General features: G+C 40.4%; 1 protein-coding gene across 3 annotated transcripts; it reads right to left on the bottom strand.

The window, feature by feature from the left end:
• Positions 1-905: 905 nt before the first annotated feature.
• On the bottom strand, positions 906-26,054 carry raf1a (Raf-1 proto-oncogene, serine/threonine kinase a). Of its 3 annotated transcripts, none has more exons than XM_055223004.1 (18): positions 25,995-26,054; positions 18,639-18,865; positions 16,454-16,566; positions 16,253-16,355; positions 14,753-14,910; positions 13,381-13,470; positions 11,598-11,751; positions 9,021-9,155; positions 8,862-8,886; positions 7,059-7,168; positions 6,865-6,982; positions 6,051-6,135; positions 5,785-5,961; positions 5,322-5,368; positions 5,124-5,242; positions 4,922-5,053; positions 2,965-3,099; positions 906-1,673 (listed from the first exon to the last, which is right to left on the bottom strand). In XM_055223004.1, the coding sequence occupies exons 2-18, from the start codon at positions 18,837-18,839 to the stop codon at positions 1,533-1,535; spliced, it is 2,043 nt and encodes a 680-aa protein (XP_055078979.1). In that variant the 5' UTR covers positions 18,840-18,865; positions 25,995-26,054; the 3' UTR covers positions 906-1,532. The 3 variants fall into 3 exon arrangements, with proteins under 3 accessions (XP_055078979.1, XP_055078978.1, XP_033824970.1); XM_055223003.1 differs by lacking the exon at positions 25,995-26,054 and adding an exon at positions 25,047-25,502; XM_033969079.2 differs by lacking the exons at positions 9,021-9,155; positions 25,995-26,054 and adding an exon at positions 25,047-25,502.
• Between the last annotated feature and the right edge of the window lie 874 nt (positions 26,055-26,928).

The raw sequence follows: 26,928 nt of genomic DNA, 5'->3' as shown, positions 1-26,928 counted from the left end.
GACGTGTCTGCACACAGTCCCCCGAGCGGTCGCGCTGCGTTGCTACCGCTACAGTCAACATCACACTTCACCACCAGCTCTGCAGATCTGTGGCACTTCAGTGTGAAAGAACCAGACTGTAGATAAAAATGGACATAGCTAACCTGCTAGCCGCTGCATTACCGAGAGGAAGTGAGCATGGACGCGCTTCTGGCTCCATCGACTCTGGCTCAAATTCACTTTACATTGAAAAACTGTCCCCTCTCTCTGTACCTGCTGCTGTCAGACTCGTCATTTTGGTCTTAAATTTTCGTATTAACCCGCTCTACATGATCCTGGGGTTTTTATTTCGCTTTTGTGTCTATAAATCAACATATGAACATTAATGCGAGATGAATCTGCCTCCTTCTTTCCCCGAGGTCACTCCTGCTAGCGTTAGCAACAGATTTGATTCAGATTTGTTTTGGTTGATCTGCTGCCTTAAAATCCACACTAAACTTTATATTAACACTTCAAAACGAAGAGATGGCTGCACAAAACATGACTACACAGCTCTCTTAAAGGTTTATGGTAGTAAAAAATAAATAAAAAAAATTGTTTGGCCGGCGCAACCTCTGCTAGCGTTAGCAGCAGGTTTGATTGACAGCGTTGCTAAGTGCCCGTTTCTTGCTAAATCAAAGGTGCGGGCAGGAAGGGGCTTTACCTTCAACATCCTCGATCCGGATTGGCTCTTTGGTTGTTATGATACTCGCAGTCGGAATTCCAAATAAGAAACTCTACTCCAAATTCACCGCTATAACTGCTCTAGCCTCGATGAGCTTCATTCGACTGAACGATGTGGGTGACGTCGAACTCACTTTATCCACGTCTTTACACGTCTGAAGAGAACGCACAAGGCCAGACTAGAAAAACCACCATAAACCAACTTTGGCACAAAAATTTAACTTAAATTTTATTAAAATAGTGAATAGAGAACATTCTCGCCCAGTTACAATATGTTTAACCTCTTGAAAGAGACATGACAGACAGTACACGTTAGTCTCCATGTGATTGAAATATTTAAGACAACAGCCCAGCTCGTGAAAAGCAGAGGAAGGACCAAAAGTGTGTGGTATCTACACCTCCATTTTACTACAACTGCTCCAACGAGATCCAACGAGACAACGGCCAGTCTACACCAAGACAAAAAAAACAAAACAAAAAAACTTTCCACCATTTTAAGATTTTTCTCATTTAAGACAAAAGAATCAAGAACTGCTGAGCTACGACACTGACGTCCATTTGTGCTGTCTTTAGGTAGATATACAGTACGCGAAATATTTACAACGTTGTAACCGTCAACAAGGGAAGACAACAAGAGTAAGGCACCTTCTTCACCGTGATCCTGCCGATCTTCATGTGTGTGGGTCCGTTTTTGCCTTCATTCATAATCTCATAAACGCATTGTCCCTGCAGGTTTGACAGTGTCTGCGGTAGTTTGTGTATCGCTTTGGGTCTATTGCCTTTGGGTCGTGAAAGGGGGCGGAGGTGACGGGGGTGGGGGGTTTAAGTCTTTAGAACACGGGCAGTCTGGTGGAGGTCAGGGTGCAGGTGTTCATGTCCTCCGTGTGGGCCGCTCGATGCAGGGACGGCTCCGAGGCACTGCGGTTGATCTTCGGGAGAGCGTGTTGGAGCAGCTCGATGGACGATAAGATCTGGACAAAAGCGACACAGAGGTTCAGGAAGGGACGGGACAATGAACAGTGACGTCGTTTATCGTGATAAAAAGTGTTCGTGGGACATTTAATATAATTTGGATTATCGCCAACAAAGATAATCACCATTATATCATCAGAATGCGCAGGAAAAAATAACTTACGGGAATCAACATGGGGGGGACAAAGGGGCCCAGAATTGGAGCCTCTTTCTATTCATTTGTCTTAGAGGGGGCCCATGTGACGCTTACTGCCCTGGGACTCTAAATTTCAGTGGACGGCCCTGCTCATCCATAATATTCTCTGTTAAATTGTAGTTGTTTTCACTGATGACAAAGTACAAAACTATAAGACTGTTGTTTAAACATGGAACTTATTCATAACATTAAAATTATAATGAGTCATATCCAGAATATTTTTAAACTGTCAGCAACTTTAATAATTATTGTGATATAATCGTTTTTCGCAATTACTGTATTTTCCAGACTATACCAGGGCGCTCTAGACTTGTACCAGTATCTCCTCCTCCTGAACCACTGAACATTTAAAATTTCAACAGAAAATCAGAAAAACTGAACAAAAACGCCCCTAAAATAAAATCATATTCTCCTGAGCGGCGCTTCATCTTCCTCTGGAGTTGGTGGATTTGTTCAGAAGTGACACCGAGGATGAAGAATTCAGTGGATTTATTGATTTGGAGTGAGATCCAGAGTAAACTTGTTGTTTTTTCTTCTTTATTTATCTGATTAACTGTTAATATCTTACGTTAACAAACCAGACACGTGTTCAGTTCTGTCTGTGCTTCATGTCGCTGAATAAATATAAATGTGTTACGTTAGCGTGATGTACTGATATTCAGCCTGTTGTTCCACATTTTATTATTATTTTTAGAACTTGATTTAAAGATAAAATGTCTGTTCTTGGATTTTGTAAAATAAATTTCCCCCAAAAATGCGACTTATGTTTTTTTTCTTTATTATTCTGCATTTTTGGCTGGTGCGACTTATACTCCAGAGCGACTTATAGTCCGGAAAATACAGTACTTTGTCCAGGGTAATCATCACATAAAAATTTCAATATCACCCCAGGCCTCGTACAAACTGATCATAAAAACAACAAATGGGAAAGTGCTGATCACAACAGCTTCAATCTAAAGTCGTCAGATCAGCTCAGTGTGTCGTTCTTGTATCTGGAGGTGGAGACAAAAGGCTCATAAAACTAATGCGCGTCAATATGTTTTTATGTTTGTTTTTGCGTTTGTTTTATGGGGCGATGGAAGAACGTTCTGTACCTGTGGAAAAAGAGGTCTCTCATCTTTGGATTTCTTGATGCAGTCGGCGACCAGCCTTTTCATGGCTTTGGGACAACTTTTGAAGAGCTTACTGAGGTCTGGAGACAGGTATCCTCCGCCCACCATGAAGATGATCTGACAGAGGAAAAGACATTATTATAACGGCGACTGATGCATGCTGGGAAATAATGGTGCAGAGTTCTGTGTGTGCTGCCAGGTTATCTGAGGGTAAAGTCCTGCAGCACACGCCGTCCACAGGCCGACGACAACGACCAAATTAAACAAGGAATCAGAGCCAGGACAGGTGACCTCAGGCTGACCACAGCACACAGAGAGTACACACACTGACCACAGCACACGAAGAGTACACACACTGACCACAGCACACAAAGAGTACACACACAAAGAGTACACACACTGACCACAGCACACAAAGAGTACACACACTGACCACAGCACACAAAGAGTACACACACAAAGAGTACACACACTGACCACAGCACACAAAGAGTACACACACAAAGAGTACACACACTGACCACAGCACACGAAGAGTACACACACTGACCACAGCACACGAAGAGTACACACACTGACCACAGCACACAAAGAGTACACACACAAAGAGTACACACACTGACCACAGCACACAAAGAGTACACACACAAAGAGTACACACACTGACCACAGCACACGAAGAGTACACACACTGACCACAGCACACAGAGAGTACACACACTGACCACAGCACACAGAGAGTACACACACTGACCACAGCACACGAAGAGTACACACACTGACCACAGCACACGAAGAGTACACACACTGACCACAGCACACAAAGAGTACACACACAAAGAGTACACACACTGACCACAGCACACAAAGAGTACACACACAAAGAGTACACACACTGACCACAGCACACAAAGAGTACACACACAAAGAGTACACACACTGACCACAGCACACGAAGAGTACACACACTGACCACAGCACACAGAGAGTACACACACTGACCACAGCACACAGAGAGTACACATACTGACCACAGCACACAGAGAGTAAACACACTGACCACAGCACACAAAGAGTACAAACACTGACCAAACACTGACCACAGCACACAAAGAGTACACACACTGACCACAGCACACGAAGAGTACACACACTGACCACAGCACACAAAGAGTACACACACTGACCACAGCACACAGAGAGTACACACACTGACCACAGCACACAGAGAATACACACACTGACCACAGCACACAGAGAGTACGCACACTGACCACAGCACACAAAGAGTACGCACACTGACCACAGCACACACACTGATCACACAATCACAGCACACAAAGAGCAGATACTGACCACAGCACACTGCACACACACACCTACACCCCCACACATTGCACACACACAGCATACACATAGTACAGACACACAAACACACAGCACACACATAGAGCACGCACACACCCACACACAGCATACACATACACACACATTGCACCCAGCACACACACAAAGCACACACAGAGCACGCACACACCCACACACAGCACACACATACAGCACACACACACAGCACACACACACAGAGGCCCTTTTCTCACACACCTCCAGGATTGTGTTACTGAGTCTAAATTTAGCCGTGTGGCTCCAGGGCCGTGGTCTCTGTGGGCCTCAGTCCAGATCCACAAACCCTTTGGAGCCACAGTGTTTCCACTGCCTCTGTGTCTGTGCAGAACAATGGACGACACGAGGATTTGTGATGGAGGTTTGGAGCAGGATGGACATTACACTCTGTCAGATTTTATTTAAAATTAAACCTTATTCTGTGCAACACTAATGTTCACAATTAACCAAGAAAATAGCAGCAAAGGTCGAAAATAAAGTCAGTACAACCTGACACTAATAAATCTCCAGCTGATGACAGCAGCAGTGAATGTACCTGATCCCGGTTTGCGATCTGAGAATATGGAAGCTCTCCAGTCATGAGTTCAAAGAGCACAATTCCATAGGAATAGACGTCAGACTGGAAGCTGTACGGATTGTTGTCCTGCATTCGAATCACCTCAGGAGCCTGAAACAAAGCGCGTGTTTAGTTTTAGGTGCAGTATTCACACGTGTCTGTGCCAGAACACAACACTCACCATCCACAGGATCGAACCCGACGGCTGCTCCACCTGATGTGACCCGCTCCACCTCGTTTTGACAGTCGCAAGACCAAAGTCCCCAATTTTAACCGTTAATCCATCGTGTAAAAAGATGTCTGTGTGTCGTTAAGAAGCACAACCAAATGGAACAGGTCTATATTTAAATGATCTTTAAAAACAATGATAAAAAGATACTGTTGGACTTCATGTCACGATGGATGATGTTCTTTGCGTGCAAGTAGCTACAAGACAAAAAAAAAATCAAAGTTTACATATTAATAACACATTTTAAAGCATGATTTATCGCTGCAAAGAAAAATCACAATAAATGATTATATTGACACTGATTAAGATAAAAAATAACACAAGATAACACCAGTAAACCATTTTAAATATACTGTTTCATTAAGAGACATGAGCTGGAACAAATAAACAGCAGAATATATAAATAATTATCCATAAAAGGGACATATTCGCCCATCCACAGCTCAAATCTTATAGTATAACAACCAAAATCCCCAAAAATCCCCACCTTTTGGAATGAAAAAGTATTTATAATAAATACTGAGACCCAAAATACATTGTTAGTGATTATAAAGACAGGTCTACACATTAATAATGACATGTTTAGTGTGTTTTTCCATTTACAGAGACTTACTCCATGCCCTGTGCCGTTTGCCGGGCGATGTCTATTCGCGGGATCATCTGGAAGTTGGTCTCCAGGACGTGGATGTGTTTGTAAAGGCTGCTCCCTTCGCACCACTGCGTCACTATGGCCAGGTTGTCTTTCGTCATATAACCCATAAACAACAGAATATTGACATGTCGCGTTTTCCTGTGGGCAGAGGCGGAACACGCGGATAAGACAACGGTTTGTGAAGTAAATGCTCCGAAAGTCAAAGTGGAGGTTGTGGGGAAACTTACCGCAAAACGGCCACCTCGTTTCTGAAGGCTTGAAACTGTTCAGGAGTCGGATCTTTGACCTTTAAAATTTTCACTGCTACGTCACCTGCATTGACAAGAAGAGGCGTTTATCGTGTGTTAATGTGTTTGACAGAGTTTATGGGCGTCCTCTGTTGACTTTGTTTGGCCACGCCCACTTTTGTCTCCAAATGCAAGAAAACTGGGTCTAGTCTGTCCCGGTCTAGTCTGTCCCGGTCTAGTCTGTCCCGGCCTAGTCTGTCCCGGCCTAGTCTGTCCCGGCCTAGTCTGTCCCGGTCTAGAGTCCCAATCTAGAGTCCCGGTGTAGTCCTGTCCTGGTCTAATCCTGTCCCGGTCCAGAGTCCCGGTCCAGAGTCCCGGTCCAGAGTCCCGGTCCAGAGTCCCGGTCCAGAGTCCCGGTCCAGAGTCCCGGTCCAGAGTCCCGGTCCAGAGTCCAAGTCTAGTCCAGTCCTGGTACAGTTGTCCCGGTCTAGAGTCCCAGTCCACAGTCCCGGTGTAGTCCTGTCCTGGTCCAGAGTCCCGGTCTAGAGTCCAAGTCTAGTCCAGTCCTGGTACAGTTGTCCCGGTCTAGAGTCCCAGTCCACAGTCCCGGTGTAGTCCTGTCCTGGTCCAGAGTCCCGGTCTAGAGTCCAAGTCTAGTCCAGTCCTGGTACAGTAGTCCCGGTCTAGAGTCCCGATCTAGTCTGTTCTAGTCCTTGTCCTGGTTTAGTCCAGGTCTAGTCCTGGTTTAGTCGATGGAAGTGGATTCCTCCTTGACTTGAAATTAAAGGAGAGTAAAGACACAACCGTCCCATACCGTGCCATTTCCCTTTGTATACAGTTCCAAAAGAGCCTGATCCGATGCAGGAGTGCAGATACACCTCACTGGCCTCTATCTCCCAATAGTAACTGGAATCCCGTTTGTCTCGAGGTCTCTGCACAGACACAGCACAACGATAAGTGCGTACACGTATTAAATTATCATAAAAAGTAAAATCACCATCGTCTTACTATTTTATTTTTTTCCTGAGTGTTGAGAGAAGGAGCCCTCTCACGCTGAGCAGGAGCCGGGGTCTTGGCCTGGGCCCAGCCGGTGGGGCTCTGGTTTGGAGAGCTCCCTGCTACAAGGGCAGAAATGGAGAAAGAGATAATGAGATAATAGTTTACAGCACATTAACATGCAGAGAATATGTTTCACTGATTTAGCTGTGGGTCTCAAACTTCAAACACAACACCGCCTCACACAATATTTAGTTCTCAAAGCACAAGCGGAATAAAATCCTGATTATATTTGAGTGAGACGGGATATGTTGGTGTTTTATTGTTCCTTTACTCTGTATGTTTGACTTATATGTAAAGCGCTTTGGTCGGCTGAAGTTGTTTTAATGTGCTGTAAAAATAAACTTTAATTGCCTTATATGACAAAAAACTAACTCGTGTGAGCTTTAAGTCGTGTTATAATGCTGTTACCTCCTCAAAAACAGCTCAAAACGCTCTGTTCCACCTTGTGATGTCATGAAGTGGCAGTTTTAACAGCCACATTTTACCTTTAGTTCAGTAAAGATCGGCAATTCCAGGAGCTGAAATGATCCAAATGATTCTAGAAATGAAGGTGTGTGGAGTTTAAAAACACAACGGAGCACTTCCTGTATTACCACATGATGACATCACGAGGTGGAACAGAGTGTTTTCTGTTTGAGAGATGAAAAACTCAGCCCAAACATGCAGGGTTTGTGTGTTAAACGTGTGAATGAAAAAAAAAAAAACACAACTCCAGGTCTGTTTGTGATGAGGAAACACCATTATAACATAGATCAGAAGATGGCGTGATATGGGCTCTTTAAAGCATCAATCGGGTCGTTTTACGCCACAACTAGCAAACTCAGCATAATTCATACTTGATGCATTTTAATAGACCCACACTGGCTCGAGTGGAGAAAAACAAAATGGTCTTCTCTGGCATAGTGGTGTACAGTCTATTTAATATCACTCATTTAAAATACAGTTGTCCCTCACTATATCACAGTTCATCTTTCGTGGTCTCGCAGATTTTAGTACGATTGCTTTTTTTTTTTTTACATTGTATGATCGTGCATTGTGTCCTGCGTCCTGATTGGCTGTTGGACTGTAGACCATTGTCCATCAGTCTCCTCCGTGCCGTGTCTCCTGTCCAGTACAGAATGTGTTCGGACAAATTTACATAAACGTTGGATCTCAGTGTGACTCTGAAGTGCTGTACGTTTGCAATTTGTTTTCTCCCCGACAAAACCCACAACGTCGATGAAACGTTCTGCACCGACAAAGACGCCTACGAAGGTTTGAACTTTGAGAGAGTTTAAACGAGAGAGAAATGTGAGAAAATGTTAACGCCTGTGTGAGAAAAGTGTATAAAGTGTGTGGTGAGGGGTTTTACAGACAAAATAAAGCTGATACTTCGCGGATTTTGCCTATTGTGGGTTATTTTTAGAATGAGGGACCACTGTATTTTAAAAACTGAATTAAAGACACATTTTTATGAATAATTAATGTCAAAACTGTCCATTTTAACTGTGTAACTGATCTTATGTGTAAATTATGTACCGTAGATAAAAATTTAACCAACTACGTGAACCTTTACCTTTACGTTACGCTAATCGTTCTCATTTTAACTCTGCGTAAAGCGCTCTGAGTTTCTGCGCGCGTGGAAGACTCTGTCCAAAGAAAACTGACTGACAGATTGATGAGGTTTGAGGAATGTTACCTCTTACTTGCTAAAACTGTTATGGCAGTGGAACAGCGCTCACTCGTGTCACGACAGGATCGACACACACTTACCCGAGTTGTGATCACACATGGCGTCCTGTAAGAAGAGAAAACAAAACACACACAAAATCACTATTTACTACTTTAATTAATGGGTAAATTCAGTGTTATCTTATGGTTTGACTTGTCTGTAGTGAGTGTAAGACGACCCAGACAGGCTGTTTTTCTAACCTTGTCAGAAACCTCGGGTGTGGCCTCAGCAAATGACTGGGAGAAGTGGACTATACCTACTTTCCTCTTGAGCCAGAATCTATGACACCAGGAGCTGGAGGAGGAGGATGAGGAGGAGGCATTCAGGCCGTCTAGCTACTCCCCACCAATGAAAGAAAGATGGAAGGAAGGAAGTAAGGAAGGAGGGAGAGAGGGAAAGGTATAGGAAAAGATGAGGAACGCTGGCGAGGGCAGTGCCAAAAGAGAGCCATGCAAAAACTGGCTGGTGAAATAATTATGGAAGAATGGAGTGGTTAGAATGAGGAAACTGGGCAGCAAAAATGTTTAAAAAAAAAAAAAATGTAAAAAAAAATCACCAAAATTAGTTGCAATGGAACTGAAACGGGGGAGAACCTGTCCGGGCGCATTGCTGAACGGGAGGTAGACGAGTTGTTTGCATTTCAAACATTTCAACTCTCACTTTTATCAGAAATTCTGCAGTGTTAGATGAGTCACTCCAACGTGCAAGCCAGAGAATAGACTGTAGAGATAAATGGACATAGCTAACCTGCTAGCTGCTGCGTTCTAAACAGGAAGTGATCATGTGTGCGCTTCCACCTCCATCGACTCAGGCACCACAGTTTTCTAATGTAAACTGAATTAAAGCCACTCTCTGTAACTGCTGCTGTCATAAATTTGTCATAAATTGTTCGTATTAACCCGCTCTACATGATCCTGGTGTTTTTATTTCACTATTGTGTCTGTAAATCAAGATATGAACATCAATAACAGACAAATCAGCTGCATTTTGATTGAGGGGCGTTAGCTTCAACAGTCTCGCTCCTGATTGGCTCTTCGGTTGCTATGATACTGGCGATCGGAATTCCAAATGTGGTACTCGTGTGACTGGAGCTGAACCATAGACTGTATAAAAAAAGTGGACTAAGTGAGTGTGACGTTAACCACGGCGTTCGGCTCCAGTCAAACGAAGCTCATCGAGGCTAGAGCGGTTATAGCGGCGAATTTGGAGACAAGTTGGATTGTACGGATTCTGACCGCGAGTATCATAGCAGATCATAACAGCCAATCTGGAGCGAGGCTGTTGAAGGTAACGCCCCTTCTCGCCCACACACACCGCTGGTTTAGCAGGGAGCGGACTCTTAGCAACGCTGTCAATCAAACCTGTTGCTAACGCTAGCGGTTGCGACCTCGGGAAAAGGCGGCAGCTAATTTGTGTGTTATTAATGTTTATATCTTGATTTACAGACACAAGAGTGAAATAAAAACACCAGGATCATGTAGAGCGGGTTAATACGAACATTTAAGACCAAAATGACGAGTCTGACAGCAGCAGGTACCGAGAGAGGAGACAGTTTTTCAACAGAAAGTGAATTGAAGCCGAGTTGATGGAGCCGGAAGCGCGCACATGTTCACTTCCTATTTGCAATGCGGCAGCTAGCAGGTTAGCTATGTCCACTTCTTTACACAGTCTATGAGCCAGAGCCAAAAAACATGAAAACCTCAAGTGATAAACCCTTCGTTATCCCAAATTGCACTTGTAATTGTAATTATTTCTATTGTAGCCGATATTGGTATTTTTGGTTTATTATTTTGTATTACATTTTAATTTAAAGCCTGCCCTCCTCCTCTATAAAAGTTTTCTCCATGTCAGTTTAAAAACGCGTCTGAATAACTGCACGTATCCATATGGCGTTTCAAAATAAACCTGACGTGTGGCTCTGTTTGTATTAACGTGTTTTATCTCTCAAAAGCTACACATCTGAGTTTTACACTGTTTTATTAGAGCCTTATGCGTTTTATATGGACGTTACCGCAATTTAAGCCTTTTAAGAGAGACTTTGGTGACCATCCTTCACATTCTATTGTATAAAGCATCTTATTCTGTATTTTTTAGCAAGTGAAAAATAAATAAATAGAGCTAACCTCACTGTTAGCGTCACTACTTCCTGTCCAGTTTTATCTCTGTGAGGTTTTTGTAGAGTCGCGCGAAAATTAACAAATATTTAAAGATGATGCAGTGACAGGAAGCTGCAGGTGGATGTAACTCACAACATGTTAAAAACTACACAATTTAAGTTAATACTTCACTGCAGGACACTAGAAAGAGATATTTGTGTCTCAATGCTAACGCTAACGCTAACTTTGAAACATAATAAATATTAAAACCACACGAAAAACTGAAGTATTTTACGTTTAAACATAATTAGGCAGTCTTTACTTTAATTACCGTATTTTCTGGACATTTTTTGCAGACATTTTTTGCGGACATCTTTTTGCGAATATTTTTTGCATTTTTTGGCAGACATTTTTTTTGCATTTTTTTGGCTGGTGCGACTTATACTCTGGAGTGACATATAGTCCAGAAAATACTGTAATTTGAATTTATTTTATGTTTTCCAACTTCAATAAAAGTGACTGTTAGCTTTGAGACACAGTGAGCTAGCTAGCGCGCTGCTGTTGACGCCCAACTGGCCGATATAACTTTAAATTATGAGATTTCCAGCCGTATGAAAACATGGATGACAAAATAAGCGCATAAATAAAGAGGACAGCAGGGCCCAGCGGTGAAGCACATACCTCCATCATGCTGCTGTCGATGGGCAGGGTGGTGCTGACCATGTGGACGTTGGGCGTAGAGGTGGAGCGTTGCCTCTGGGAGAGAGTGCCCCCCGGAGACGCATAGGATGTGTTGTAGTTGAAGGCGTGAGGCGTGGAGTATCTGTGAGCGGAGCTGTCAGAAGAAACAAACACCAAATACAATGTTTATACCGAGGCTCTGGAGTTTGTTTTCATCCAAACGTGCTGCTTTATGTTGACACAGACTGAGTTTAGAACATGCGGGTGTGGAGTTATTCGTCTCTTCTTGAGTAATTTTAACATTACGTTTGTATTTACTTGCAGAATTATGTGACATATTGCTTCAAGACAATTAAATCTTGAGAAATAATAACATGAAACTGCGATGTGAGACAGGCCTGTACTTTGACAATGTTTAAATCCAGGCTCCAAACGGTTCTGTTTAGCTGTTAAATATGACTTTATTTGTTAATTTTATGATGATTATTCATGTTTTGATTTGTTGTATTGTGACTTTATTGTCTTTCTTATTCTGTAAAGCACTCCGAATTACTTTGTGTACCAGTTGTGCAGTACAAATAAACTTGCCTTGCCCATTTTAACAGACGACAGCGGCACAGGCGAAGATATTTTTGGAGCCGAACTGTAACTTTTTCCATTAAAAACAAGACTAATACAAATAAAAACAAACATGAGGCTGTGTTACTGTGTCACAGCGGTGGATGTTAACAAAGTACTGGACTTAAGTAAAGTACAGAGACCTAAAAATTCTACTTAAGTACATTTTACAGTGGATACTTTTTACTTTTACTTCACTACATTTGAGAGCAGTATCTGTACTTTCTACTCCACTACATTTTTGAACAGGACTGAAAAGTAAAAAATACTTTTCATATGATTTTGTGAGGGGTTATTTTTACCGTGTTCGTGGAAACATCCTGACTGAAATAAACAAAACAAAAATAAACACAAAAAATTCACCAAAAAAAATTCAGAAGTTAATTCGTATTGTAACTGTTGAACAAAATATGTAATAAAATATTTTTTAAACCAATACGACTACATTTTAAACTTTAACAAATGAAATACTTTTACTTTTTAATTTTAAAGTACATTGTTAATACTTTTACTTTTTAATCTTAAGTACAGTTTTAATACTTTTACTTTTTACTCTTACAGTACAGTTTTAATACTTTTACTTTACTTTTTACTCTTACAGTACATTTTTAATACTTTTACTTAAGCAGTTTTTTTTCATATGACACTTTTACTTGAGTATTTTTTCCCTCTGTACCAGTACTTTCACCTAAGTAACACGACTAAGTACTTTATCCACCACATCTGTGTCATTATAAATAATAAAACGCAGATACTTTTGTGCGCACATGTCCTGAGGAACATAAGTTACTCAAAAAACCCACAAACATAAAACTCTTGAGAACAAATCAAATCCACAACTGGCAAAGCAAAAGTATATTTCAAAACTACTTTCTCTGCTTGATACTTTGGTTCGAGCCATTACTGTGACCCAAAGTGCTTTTTAAACCATTTTAAAGTGCGTCTGAAACAACAGAGCCTATTCACTGCACAATTACATCAGCCTTGGAAATATAAGCTCCCATAAAGCGCAGAAGGTGATTAAGAAAGAGAATTAAAGTTGTTGAGTGAAATTGGGCAGATGATAAAGGCTGGAATGAGAAGCTGGAAGAGTAATCTGGGAAATATATGTTCAAAATGTAAACAAAAATGAAAAAAAAAGAAAAGAAAAAGAAGTTTGGCCAACCTCGGAATCCTCGTTAAAGATTCCCTCATTCTCCGAAACGTCATTGGAGGAAGAGACGGAGCGCTGCCTTCTCCGGGTGTCGGACATAACCTGAAAAACAAAATATTCAAAAAGATGGTTAGCACTTATAGAAGGTTTAAAAGTTCAGTTTAGTTTATACTTTATTTGTCAGGGACCGTGTAAGAATTCACTAATCTTACAAAAGAAAAGATGATTTGTACCAGATTTAGATTCCACTACTTTTCATGTTATAATGTCGATTCCAAATTTACATAAATGTTCAATCGCTGCACTTATTTTTTAAAATATACGAAGGTTTGAACTTTGAGAGAGTTTAAACAAGAGAGAAATGTGAGAAAAGTGTATAAAGTGTGTGGTGAGGGGTTTTACAGACAAAAACATAGAGAATAATTGTAAAAAATAAAGCTGATACTTCACAGATTTCGGCCATTGCGGGTTATTTTTAGAACGTGACCCCCGAGATAAATGAGGGACCAGTGTAGGCGGAGTTCTTCTCTCTAACGGAAAACACTCAAACTCAAACTCCACCTTCACTAGAGTCTTTTTGGATGATTTCAGCTTTGGATTTGCCGATTTCTACTGAACTAAAAGTAAAAAGGAGGAGCTGTTAAGTTGAAAACTACCACTTGATGACATCACAAGGTGGAACAGAGCATTTTGAGCTTTGGAGATGTTACAGACTAATAATAAAGTGTGACTCAAACATGTGTGAATGAAACAAAACACAACTGCAGGTCTGTTTTTGAGGAGAAAATAACACCACCACCACTGCTTACAGCTCATAGGAGTCTGTTTTGTGTAATATAGAACCTTTAAACACATTTATCACAATTACATTATAAATCTAACTTAGTTCATCATTAACTTTACTTATAAAAATAACTTTGGATGTTAGATAAGCTTTTAAGATTTCAAGGCCACGTGAAGTCTAATTACAGAGCTCTTCTCCACTCGTTTCAGCTTTGGCCTAGTTTAGCAAAAGTTCTATTTACAGCGAGCGACGGGACAAAGGAGTAGAGATATTGACCTTATTCAGCCCCGCCCACTTTTACCTCTTTGTGGCGGCACTTCCCGTTAAAGAGGAGATACTACTCTGTTTTCTGATCCGTGTTCACTTTGAGCTTAGGAGATGCAGACAGACTAATAATAAAGTGTTACTCAAACAAAAAACACAACTCCGGGTGTGTTTTTGAGGACGTAACGACGTTATAACGCGGCTTAAACCTCGCAAGAGTCCATTTTGAGTACGTTTAGGACCTTTAAAACGACTCTGTAATCCCCGTAGAACTTATGCGGCGTCAAGATCAACATGTGACTTCCAGAATAAGGTGAATTACGGCGAAACACTTACAAGAGTTGTCTTATGTTGCTCCAGTCGACACACATCGTTGGGACTTTGGTGCTGCAGTGCTCGTGAAATTTGTAGCCGCAGGTTTGGCAACGAAATCCATTAATGAGGAACTTCTGGCAGATGTCACAAAAGGCTAACTTCAAATACGTCTTACGAACCTGCCAAAAAAATACATGGGAGAGTTAAAGGCGCTATTCACGGCTCCGGATGGGTCTAACACATGCTCCGCTCCACAGACACGTTATTGCTTTGCCTGGTATGTTCCACAGTAAGGAATTAAACTGATCCATGCTTAAACTACAGATCTGTGGAGAGGCAAGCCCCCACTGACAATAAGAATGCATTTTGTTCAAGGTTTTTTTGAGCAATAAAACACTCAAAGGCCCATATTACACTATTTTGCTGGAGTTGTGTTTTGTTTCATTCACACATGTCTAACACACAAACCCCGCATATTTAGGTTGAGTTCTTCCACTCTGTTCCACCTTGTGATGTCATGTAGTGATACAGGAAGTGCTCCACTGTGTTTTTAAACTCCACACACTTCATGACATCAGAACATTTTGAGCTTAGGGAAATGTAGACAGGATTAGTTCTGTATTTTCTGGACTATATGTGTCACTTTTTTCATAGTTTGTCCAGGACTTATACTCAGATGCGATTTATGTGTGAAATAATTAAAATATATAATTTCACATCTTTGTTATTGTCACACTTCAACAGTACGAGGACGCTCTAGGCTTGTACCAAGAGCTACTGCTCCTGTACCATTGAAAATTTTAAATCTCAACATTACGGTAATTTAAAAGACATCTGAGAAAGACTGAACAAAAACGCCCCTAAAAGTAAAAATGTATTCTGCTGAGTCTGATGAGTTTAGTGAGAGTGAGATCCAGAGTAAACTTGTTGCTTGTTTTTTCTGCTTTATTTATCTGATTAACTGTTAATATCTTACGTTAACAAACCAGACACGTGTTCAGTTCTGTCTGTGCTTCATGGAGCTGAATAAATTTAAATGTGTTACGTTAGCGTGATGTACTGATATTCAGCCTGTTGTTACACATTTTATTATTATTATTATAACTTGTCTTTAAAGATAAAATATCTGTTCTTGGTCTCAGATTTTGTAAAATAAATTTCCCCAAAATACGACTTATATATGTTTGTTTTTTTTCTTCATTAATATGCATTTTTTGGCTGGTGCGACTTACAGTCCAGAGCGATTTATAGTCCGAAAAATATGGACTATAATTAAGTCAGTGTTACTCAAACATGTGTGAATGAAACAAAACACAACTCCAGGTCTGTTTTTGAGGAGGTAACAACAATATAACACGACTTAAATCTCACAAGAGTCAGTTTTGTGTAATATAGGACATTTAAATGCTATGCTGTGGAACATTCCAGGCCAAAACAATAACAGTTGCAGTTCCATTGTGTAATTTTCAATAAAAGTCTTGTGGCTTTGTACGTGTTGTGAATCATGATGTGGATACTTACAAAATTATGAGTTGTCAAGGGCACGTGATCTAAAACTTCCACGAGGAGCTCTTCACCGATTAAAGAGGTGGAGTCAGTGTTCCAGTCCATTCTGAGCTTTTTACTGAAGAAAAAGAGGAAAAAAAACTATGTAAAGTGTGTGTCATTTACATACAAACACAGAGCATTTGAGATTCAACACTTAAAACCGTTTCCGCTCACCTTCCCTGCGCCGGTTGTAATTTAAACACAGCGCAGCACTGGGGCTGGAGACCTCTGACCTTTAAGGCTTTAATCAGGCAACTGTGCAAAGTCATACCCGGACGCACATTTACCTGCGGAAACAAAACAAAAACATAACACTCACATCAGTCCAGGCCCCACAAGACAGAAAATAGACCAATGATCTATGTTATAATGTTGTTTCCTCGTCACAAACAGACCTGGAGTTGTGCTTTTTTGTTTCATTCACGCATTTTTAACACACAGACCCTGCAGATTTAGGCTGAGTTCTTCTTCTCTCAAACTGAAAACACTCTGTTCCACCTTGTGATGTCATCATGTGGTGATACAGGAAGTGCTCCGCTGTGTTTTTAAACTCCACACGCCTTCATTTCTAGAATCATTTGGATCATTTCAGACCTGGGAATTTCCAATCTTCTACTGAACTAAAGGTAAAAGAAGGAGCTGTTAACTTGAAAACTACCACTTCATGACATCACAAGGTGGAACAGAGCGTTTTGAGGTTTAGAGACGTAGACAGACTGATAATAAAGAGTTAAACATGTGTGAATGAAACAAAAAACAACTCCAGGTCTGTTTTTTAGAAGGTAACAACATTAGAACATGATTTAAAGCAAAAAGTAAAATAGGTCCTTAGGTAGAAAAGGCAAAAATTGAATGTTTTTTTTCATTTGTTGTTGATTTGCAATGGTCAACTCAGGATAATTATTGGGCCCAATTCAATTAAAGTTTATTTCTATAGCACACAAATACACAGATAGCACGATACATAGGAAAAGAACAATAAAACACCAACATATTCTGTGTAGCGAGTGTTAAATGCCAGGGAGGAGAGGTGGGTTTCAGTCTAGTCTTAAATTGCATTAAAGACTGAGATGATCTGACAGGCAGGGGGCGCTGTTCCATCGTCTGGGTACCGCCACATCATAAATTAAATATAAATGTTTAACGGAGATGGAGAAAAATACAATATAAAAATGATTAGTTTCATAATTTGTGGATTTTGCTTTGCTTCCCTTTAACTGCCCAACATTAAGTCTGAGTTATTTACAGGTAGAGCTGGGAAATAATTATTCACAATTGTTTTCTTGTATTGATCAATAAAAACATTTACATGGAGATTTTTTCTTTTTAATTAGAAAACATAAAAATCGTCTTTTCCATCAATGTAACAAGACGTTTTTAGTCAGTGTCATTTAACACAAAACAGACGCCTCCAGAGTCTGAACTGCAAACCACAAACTGAAACTAATGGCTCTTGATTTGATTAAAACTTAATTAACTGCACAGCCTTTCACACAGGTTCACACCGTCTGGATAATGAGGGAAATTATGATTATTTTTTGGCATTTGCAATCACATTTAACACTAGAGATCGTCCGATATGGGTTTTTTCATGGCCGATGCCGATACCAATTGTTTAGAATCCAGAGGAACTGATGGGGTCTGGTGATATTTTTAGGTATTGGGTAATTTTGGTTATTTATCCCCATTATCCAAAAATACATACCGTATTTTCCGAACTATAAGTCAGACTTTTTTTTCATAGTTTGACGGGGGTGCGACTTGTGTAAAATATGTTTTTTTTTCTTTATTATTATGCATTTTTTGGCAGGTGCGACTTATACTCCGGAAAATACGGTAGTTTAAATTTACTACAAACTCCGTCCAAGTGTTGTTGTTTTTTTTTAACCATAAACCTTTAAAACAGTCACATTTTATGCAGCCATCTCTTTATATATAAGTTTTAATATAAAGTTCTGTGTGGATTTTAAGGCAGCAGATCAACCAAAACAAAACAAATCTTAATCAAACCTGTTTCTAACGCTATCTCAGGGGGAAAAAAGCGCCTGATTTGTCTGTTATTGATGTTAATTTCTTGATTTACAAACACAAAAGCGGAATAAAAACCCCAGGATCATGTAGAGCAGGTTAATACGAACATTTAAGACCAAAATGACGAGTCTGACAGCAGCAGGTACAGAGAAAGGAGCCACGGTTTTTCAATAGGGAAGTGCGCAGCCATGCTCAATTTCTATTTGGAAAGCGGCGGCTAGCAGGTTAGCTATGTCCATTTATATAAACAGTCTATGGTAAAACACTTTAAAAACAAGATACATGGATTATATCTTAGTTCTTAGTGGTTTTATTCACTTTTACTCACCACAGTGCGCTGTTGGTTTGGGAGGTAGACGCGGATTGTGCTGCTTGTCTTGGAATCAGGCATCTTGCTGTCGTCGGAGGAGCGGCGCTGGCAGGGGAAGCCTTGGACCATGGTGGGCGAGAGGCAGGGGCTCTCGAACGATGGGTCCTTCATGCTGAAACCGTTACTCAGGGACTTCCACGCCCCCTGAAGGTGCTCCATCAGAACAGCCAGGCGCTATGAGAGATCTGAGATGGAGGAAGAACATTATAGAACGAGAGAGAAAAAACTGACATCTGTACCCAGACTTCAGTCAAATGAAGCTCGTCGAGGCTAGCAGTTATAGCGGCTAATTCCGACCGCGAGTATCGTAGCAACCAAAGAACCAACCCGAAACGAGGCTCTTGAAGGTAACGCCTCTTCCCGTCCACGCCGCTCGTTTAGCAGGTAGCAGACGCTTAGCAACGCTGTCAATCAAACCTGTTGCTAACGCTAGCGGGAGTGAACTCGAGGAAAGAAGGCGCCTGATTTGTCTGTTATTAATGTTTATATCTTGATTTACAGACACAATAGTGAAATAAAAAACACCAGGATCATGTAGAGCGGGTTAATACGAACATTTAAGACGAAAATGGCGAGTCTGACAGCAGCAATGTGAAGTGAATTGGAGCGAGAGTCGATGGAGCCAGAAACGCGCTCGTGATGACTTCCTATTTGGAACGCGGCGGCTAGTGCGTTAGCTATGTCCATTTATACATACAGTCTGTACGTCTGTATCAAAATGTCATATGTTATTGTCATTATCGATGAATTACGGAACAGTTTAAAATCAAAACGATCATTTTATTACAGAAATAAATGTTGTATCCAGGGGTGTCAAACTCAATTTCACCGAGGGCCAATTTGCATAGATTTAAAAAAAAAATATGACTGTGTAACTGCCCATCTACTGATAAACTGACATTTTAAGACAGTCACACATTTTAATTTACCTCGTCGCGGCCACATAAAATGACATGGCGGGCCAGATTTCACCCCTGGGCCTTGAGTTGGACACATGTGTTGTATGCCATAGAAAAGAAATAGTACAGAAAAGAAATAGTTCAAGCATCTTTCTACTTTTTCTTAAACTGTATTTATAGGGAACTACTTTCTGGACCGCCTGAATATCTCACTTGTTTGTTGAACTTTGATACGGGAACTTTTAACACAAGACCTCATGATCGTCTGCGTCTAAAAACTGGCCGCACTAGAACTGAAATTTTTCTTCCTAAAAATGGAACACGTTTCAAGAACATGTAAAACTGGATAGATCGGTGTCACTAATGAACTTTAATAATCTGGTGATAAACATTTATGATCACACCTGCTCCTGTCGTTTGGACTGGAGTCACCCGCTTGTCTCCATGGAGATACCGTTTTGTGCCATACTGTGGAACATTCAAGTAACATCTCCACGGAACAAAGCACGTGAGAAGCCTACGTACAGAGATGTGCCGATCTGATATACGTCAAGTCAAAGTGAAGTTAAATTTAAGTATAAAGCACATTTAAAAAACAACCACAGCTGCTCAAATTCTGCACAAAGGCGATATAAAGTGCAATCTTATAAAATAAAACATGCAAAAACACGATAAAACAAAAAAAACAACACGAGATTCCCGCTCAGCTCGTGTTAAAACCCAGCGCAGACAAACGAGTTTTCAACAAAGATTTGAAAATATTTAAAAATCAGGCTGTTCTTAAACCCAGAGGAAGATTGTTCCAGAGTCTGGGACCAGCTACAGCCAAAGTCCAGTCTCCTCGAGTTTTTAACCAACCACGGGAACATCCAAAATCATCTGATCTGCTGAGCTCAAAGTTCGACTGGGAACATGGACAGACAAAAGCTCAGAGGTCAACCCATGGAGACATTTAAAAAAACATCATCAGAATCTTAAAAAAAGTGAATATCAGCTGAATCAATATTTGGAAACCTGTTTGAACATATAAATTGCTGAACAGTGGTCCCTCGTTTATCTCGGGGGTTACATTCTAAAAATAACCCATAATAGGCAAAATCTGCGTAGTATCGGCTTTATTTTTACAATTATTCTCTATGTTTTTTGTCTGTAAAACCCCTCACCACACACTTTATACACTTTTCTCACACAGGCGTTAACATTTTCTCACATTTCTCTCTCGTTTAAACTCTCTCAAAGTTCAAACCTTCGTAGATTTAAAAGTATAAGTACCGTATTTTCCGTGGTATAAGTCGCACCAGCCAGAAAAAGCATAATAATGAAGAAAAAAACATACTCAGCTGCGATTTATATGTGAAATATATAAGTCGCACTGCCGACCAAACTATGAAAAAAGGTGCGATTTATATTCCAGAAAATAAGTGCAGTTTTATAGAATGAAACCAAAGATCAAGACCAGTTTTCAGGCCCAAAAATTAGTTTGAGAAATAAAAAACTAAATAAAAATGATGGCTTTTAGAAGTACTATCGGTGCAGAACGTTTCATTGACATTGTGGGTTTTGTCGGGGAGAAAACAAATTGCAAACGTACAGCACTTCAGAGTCACACCGCGATCCGACGTTTATGTAAATTTGTCTGAACACATTCTGTACTGGACAGGAGACACGGCACGGAGGAGACTGATGGACAATGGTCTACAGTCCCTTAGCCAAAAAAACATGCAAAATTACGCAAAAACAATCCGCGAAACAGCGAGACCACGAAAGCTGAACCGCGATATAGCGAGGGAGAACTGTACAGGACGACTTGCAGGTCATAATTGCTCCACAAAACCTCAAAACGTCTGGATTTTTACTTACGCAAACCTGTTCTGTAATTACTTGACATACCTAACAGCTACATAACACATTTGGATCAGTTTTGTTTCATTTTATTTTAGTTTTTGAGGAAATAAATGCTGTTTCCAGTCTCTAAAAGTCTCTGGTATTGTTTGATATCAGGCATCAGCAGATACTTAAAAGCTACAGTCACGGAATCGGTATCAGAACTGAAGAAGCCGAATCGATTCACTCCTGGTTACACAGTTCAGCTTTAACTATTTTTGTTGATATTACCAAATACAGCGTCTGCAGTGTCGCGTAACGATACCGCTCCCAGTAGGTTTGTGGTTCTTACGCAAACAAAAATGCCGCTGACACAATAACCCAAAAGCATATTTAACCCACAAAACAATGTTAAATCTGCAATATTGTTAAAAATCATAAGCTGCAATAAATAAACAACAGAACGAAACACTTTAGCGGTGAGTTTGCATCTGTAACGAGGCATAGATGTTATTTATTCAAACATCTACAGCTCAAATCTTACGATACAGCCAAAAAAATAACCAACAGTTTCCGAGTAGCGCAAAGAAAATGCACGCTCGATAAACACTGACCCCAAAAAACATAGTTCCATCTTTCATACACGTCGGTATAGTGATATTTGACCCACTTTTCGCAAGAGAATAAAGCCACACATGAATTAAAACACCCAAGACTGTGTCAAAACATAAATACTCACGGTACAGTCTCTATGTTGTGTTATTGCGATTAAAGCCATGATGCTCATCTGGAGGTCAGGAGTTTGACGGTATGATCAAATATTGTTCCATAACTGCAAACACTGAAGTCATGGCTCGCCCTCTTACATGGCAGAGCGCGTGTGAGGGTTTTCTAGGAAGGAAGTCTGACTTTGAAGATTTAAAAACGAGACAAGAACAACTCATTTAAAGAGCCCATATTACACTGTGTTCTGATCTGTGTCCTAATGTTGTTTCCTCCGGTTGTGTTTTGCTTCATTCGCACATGTTTAACGCGCAAATTCTGCATATTTAGGCACGTTTAGTTCTTTTGTCAAATGGAAAACACTCTGCTCCACCTTGTGATGTCATCGTGTGGTGATACAGGAAGTGCTCCGCTGTGTTTTTAAACTCCAAACGCCTTCATTTCTAGAATCATTTGCATCATTTCAGCCCTGAGATTGCCAAAACTCTACTGAAATGAAATGTAAAGTAATGTAAGTAGCTGTTAACTTCAAAACTACCACTTCATGACATCACGAGGTGGAACAGAGCATCACTCAAACATGTGTGAATGAAACAAAACTCAACTCCAGGTCTGTTTTTGATGAGATAAAAACATTTTAACATGACTTGAAGCTCGTGAGAGTAAATTTTGTGTCATATAGGACCTTTAATCGATTATTTTGACAATACTCACTATATCGACTTATCGTTCAGTTTATGACAGATGGAACAACTATTTTTTTCTTTTTTCAAATTACTTTTTCTTTGCATTAGCGGGAAAAGTTTGGTTCTTTTTCTGTTTTCTACGATGAGATTTCAGCTGTGGAAGGTCGAATTAAGAACTTCTATGACTCATTATAGACACAAACCATTATTATTTATTTATTTTTGCAGCTTAAAAATATTGTACATATAGAATACTTTTTGTGAGATAATTCTGCTTTATGTTTAGTTTTAATATTATCATTTATCATCTATATTTACTTGAAAATTTGTTACCGTGACAGGTCTAACAAAGAAGGATGCACGGATGCGAAACTAATGTCAGATATCGATGGTCTGCAGGATCAAATATCGGTTTCCAAATATAGTTTCAGTCGATATCCTGATTGGACATATATATTGATATAATACGACTATTTACACGTCGTAATTGGCCCAGAAAGTCTCATTATGTTTGAATTTTTTTATACAAAGTTGTTCTGTGGTTACTCAGGATAAAAAATAACCTCTACATGACAAATTTGGATTGGTTTAATCTTATTTTGCTTTAGTTTAAAAGTGAAAAAATCCAGTTATTAGTCCCTACATTAGTAACTGCAGAGGCTTAAAGCTGTAATATCAGTATCAGTATCGAAGAATCCCTTAATCTGAGGCTACTTCAAGGGTCAGAGCGGCCATTTACGCTGCATGCTTTTCCTACAACAAACGAAACGCAAGGGCAGCGGTGATTATAACGTGGATTTATGAGGCAATACTGTAAGCTCCAACTTTCACTTAATGCACTTAACCTCAACACGACAGACAGGTTCGACCAAACCCGGCTGCTCTCGCTCTGCTTTGTTTCCAATACAAACTGTGAGGCTCCGAGTTCCAGTTATTTTCAGGACACTCTCACTACAAAAGAGCACGACCTCCAGAGACCTACCCCTGCACCACACGGAGCCGTAAACCACACTGAGCCGTCAACACAGTGAGCCAAACACCAACACTGAGCCAACTCAACCCATTATGACATACTGTGTGGTTGCCATTTTGGGCTCTCCTTGGAAAAAATCCGAAATACTTGGGAGTTTTTCGGTTGCACAGTACAACACAAAGCAGCGAGAATGGACGGGGAACTGCTGATGTGGAGATCCCTAAAGTTATTGTCTGAATATTTTGCAAAAGGTCACGTTCGTTGGATTCGCTGGTGGAGGAGGAAGCCGGACAGACCAGACCAGACCAGGCCTAAGTGAGCGAGGGTCTGTGAGGGTCTGATGGGAACGGAGCCCTTTGTCAGGAGGGGCTTTCAACTCACATCTCCAGGAGAACTTCTCCCAGATCCCGAAAGAGACTGAGGACTAGACCAGGATTAAAACAGGACTAAACAAGGTCTAAACCAAGACTAAACTAGGATTAAACCAGGACTAAACCAGGACTGAACAAAGACTGAACCAAGACTGTACCGAGACTAAACCAGGGCTAAACCAGGGCTAAACCAGGGCTAAACCAGGGCTAAACCAGGGCTAAACCAAGACTGTACCAAGACTAAACCAGGACTAAACCAGGTCTAAACAGACTAAACATGGACTAAACCAGGACTAAACCAAGACTGTACCAAGACTAAACCAGGACTAAACCAGGTCTAAACAGACTAAACATGGACTAAACCAGGTCTAAACCAGGTCTATACCAGGAATAAACCAAGTCCAAAATTAGGGCTAAACCAAGTCCAAACCAGGACTAAACCAAGACTAAACCAAGTCCAAAATGAGGGCTAAACCAGGACTAAACCAGGTCTAAACCAGGTCCACACTGGAGCTACGCACAGCCGCAGACACAGCGTTAGCGTTCGGTTAATGTAGGAAATAGCGCAAAAACATCAAGTGTGCAGTAACTTTACCTCGGGAGCTGTGTGCAAATCAAAACAGCGGCTTTTACGCAGACAAAGATTGCAGAAATACATGAGTGTAAGTGTCAGTTGGAGTGTTTGCGGTGTTTGGACCGTTTGCTAGCACAGTTTACTCTCAAACTGCGTCGGCCTCTCATAAGACAACGACACAACAGTTTACACAATCGGTTCAAACTGGATTTGTTCAAACTACTTCAGCGAGTTACCCACGCGTTTGAAGAGGGCATCGGGTAAGGTTTAAGTTAAGAAATAGACGAATGCTAGCGAGCTGTAGGGTTTTGCTTACCAAGAGGAGTAAGAAAAGTTGTGCTCCGCCATAACTTCAGGAAAAAGTGGCGTCGGTGACGTCATATTTGCAACGCGTTCAAAGCGAGCAGGAAAAAATCACAAGTGTAAGAAAGCAGTCGGAGAAAAAAAATCACAAGTTTAAAAAAAAAACTGCAAATGACACAAAAACTAACTCCACATTGAAATTAGTTTAAGCTACAGTGATGTTCCTGTGTTCTCAAAACATGTCAAAAAACAAAAAAGGTAAATGTACACGTTAAAATTCACGGTAAATCGTAAAAAATCCGCTTGACATTGAAGTCGCCCGCACAAGTGGTCTTAAAAGTCTCGTGCGGAGTTTTTCACGTTAAAAACACCTAAAGTTACTCGGTTTTCTGTCGATATACAACGTAAAAGAGAAAGAAGTGGAGAGAGGTAACAGTCTGCCTGACGCCAGTGAATGAAACAGGACCTAGAGTCATAACAAGAGCTGGGGCCCCTGTAAACATCACCCACTCCACAGCAGAAATGAGCACACCCACTACTGCTCTGGAGCCTATAGCCATTTAAATTGTTTTATTTTAACACGTAGACATAGTTTGCGTGGGTATTTTTGAAATCTATTACCAGCCTATTGAGTTTACATGAGTAACAGCCTGTATGCGTTATGTGCCAAGTATAAAAATACAGTTGTATCTAAAAACAAAGCAAAAATGTTGTGGAAAAAATGCTACTTTAGATGAATTATCAGTCTATATTAGCCGCCCAAGAGCGCCATCGTCAGGTTAATTAAAGCCAGTGCAAGTTTGAGAGCTATGACAATTCAAAGTAACAGTTTCTACAGTTTTATGGGCGTGGTGTTAAAGATAATTTTGAGTTTAAAGTAAAGAAAATATCGTTTCACAAGGGTCACTATAGGCTATGTCAATTGTAGACGTAAAAAATAACAAATAATAAAGACACTCACCTCAAGTTTTCATCCTTCCAGATTGCTGTGGTCTGTATGTGCTCAAGTGAAGATTGTAATAGCTTATATTAGACTTAAAAAATAAACATCAACATCCCAGGGAAAGTGTCTGACCAGGTCCTGCCTCCACATTTTACACAAACCAGCGAAATAAACTCTATGCAGATCCATGTTTTGTTTGTTTTGTTTGGGATTTTTTTTAGATATAACTCCCTTTTTTAAATGATAGTCGGGTTATAAAGTTGAGTTTGCATTGCTTGAGATATTTGCGATAACGAATGGCAAAAATCACCACATACTGTTGGACTATGTGAGGATGAGGGAAGGGCTTTGTCATTGTTGAAATTTAAGGTGCTCTTGGTCGTATATGTGGGACACGGCTGTATTTTACTTTAACAAATAGTATTTTATATGTACATTCTTGTAACATTTTGATATATTTATATGTTAGGTTTGATTTAGCCATGTGCCCTGGTGTTAGAATAAGTCCCCAGACAACATTAATAGACTTCCAAATGTGACTGACAAATCCACCTTAAGTCTGGGATGAAAGCTATTGATCTCACAGAGCATTTAGTGAGATGGGATACTACTGCATGTGCTACACTGGGATAGCTATAACACTGGCACAAAGAGGACACTGATGTGAGGACTGAAAAGTGTTTGGATTAGAAGTTATAAATAGGGTCATTTGTTTTATAAATGATTCACACTTGGGGCATGTGTTAGTCGCTGGCTATTTTTGTCCTGAATAGGCCCATTACAGCTTAATACATGTATAACTTTGGACCTGAAGTTTACTATTAGCCTATAATCCTTATAAAACTAATGCTATGACAATATACAAACCTTGCCTGTATTTTTCAACATATTTATTGTAATGAGTTTTATTTTAGCAACTTGTTTATTTCATGTTTTTACAAATATTGTGCTT

This window comes from Periophthalmus magnuspinnatus, chromosome 7 (assembly GCF_009829125.3).
Source record: "Periophthalmus magnuspinnatus isolate fPerMag1 chromosome 7, fPerMag1.2.pri, whole genome shotgun sequence".
Taxonomy (NCBI): domain Eukaryota; kingdom Metazoa; phylum Chordata; class Actinopteri; order Gobiiformes; family Gobiidae; genus Periophthalmus; species Periophthalmus magnuspinnatus.
This window is presented reverse-complemented; position numbering and strand designations above follow the sequence as displayed.

Bases quoted from the DNA above. Each gene is read 5' to 3' on its own strand.
- raf1a (XM_055223004.1), bottom strand. From the start codon at position 18,839: ATGGAGCACCTTCAGGGGGCGTGGAAGTCCCTGAGTAACGGTTTCAGC. The intron at 16,356-16,453 runs GTGAGCGGAAAC...CTTTTTCTTCAG, and splicing joins TTACAACCGGCGCAGGGAAG to TAAAAAGCTCAGAATGGACT. The intron at 9,156-11,597 runs GTATGTGCTTCA...GGTGGGGAGTAG, and splicing joins TCGACAGCAGCATGATGGAG to CTAGACGGCCTGAATGCCTC.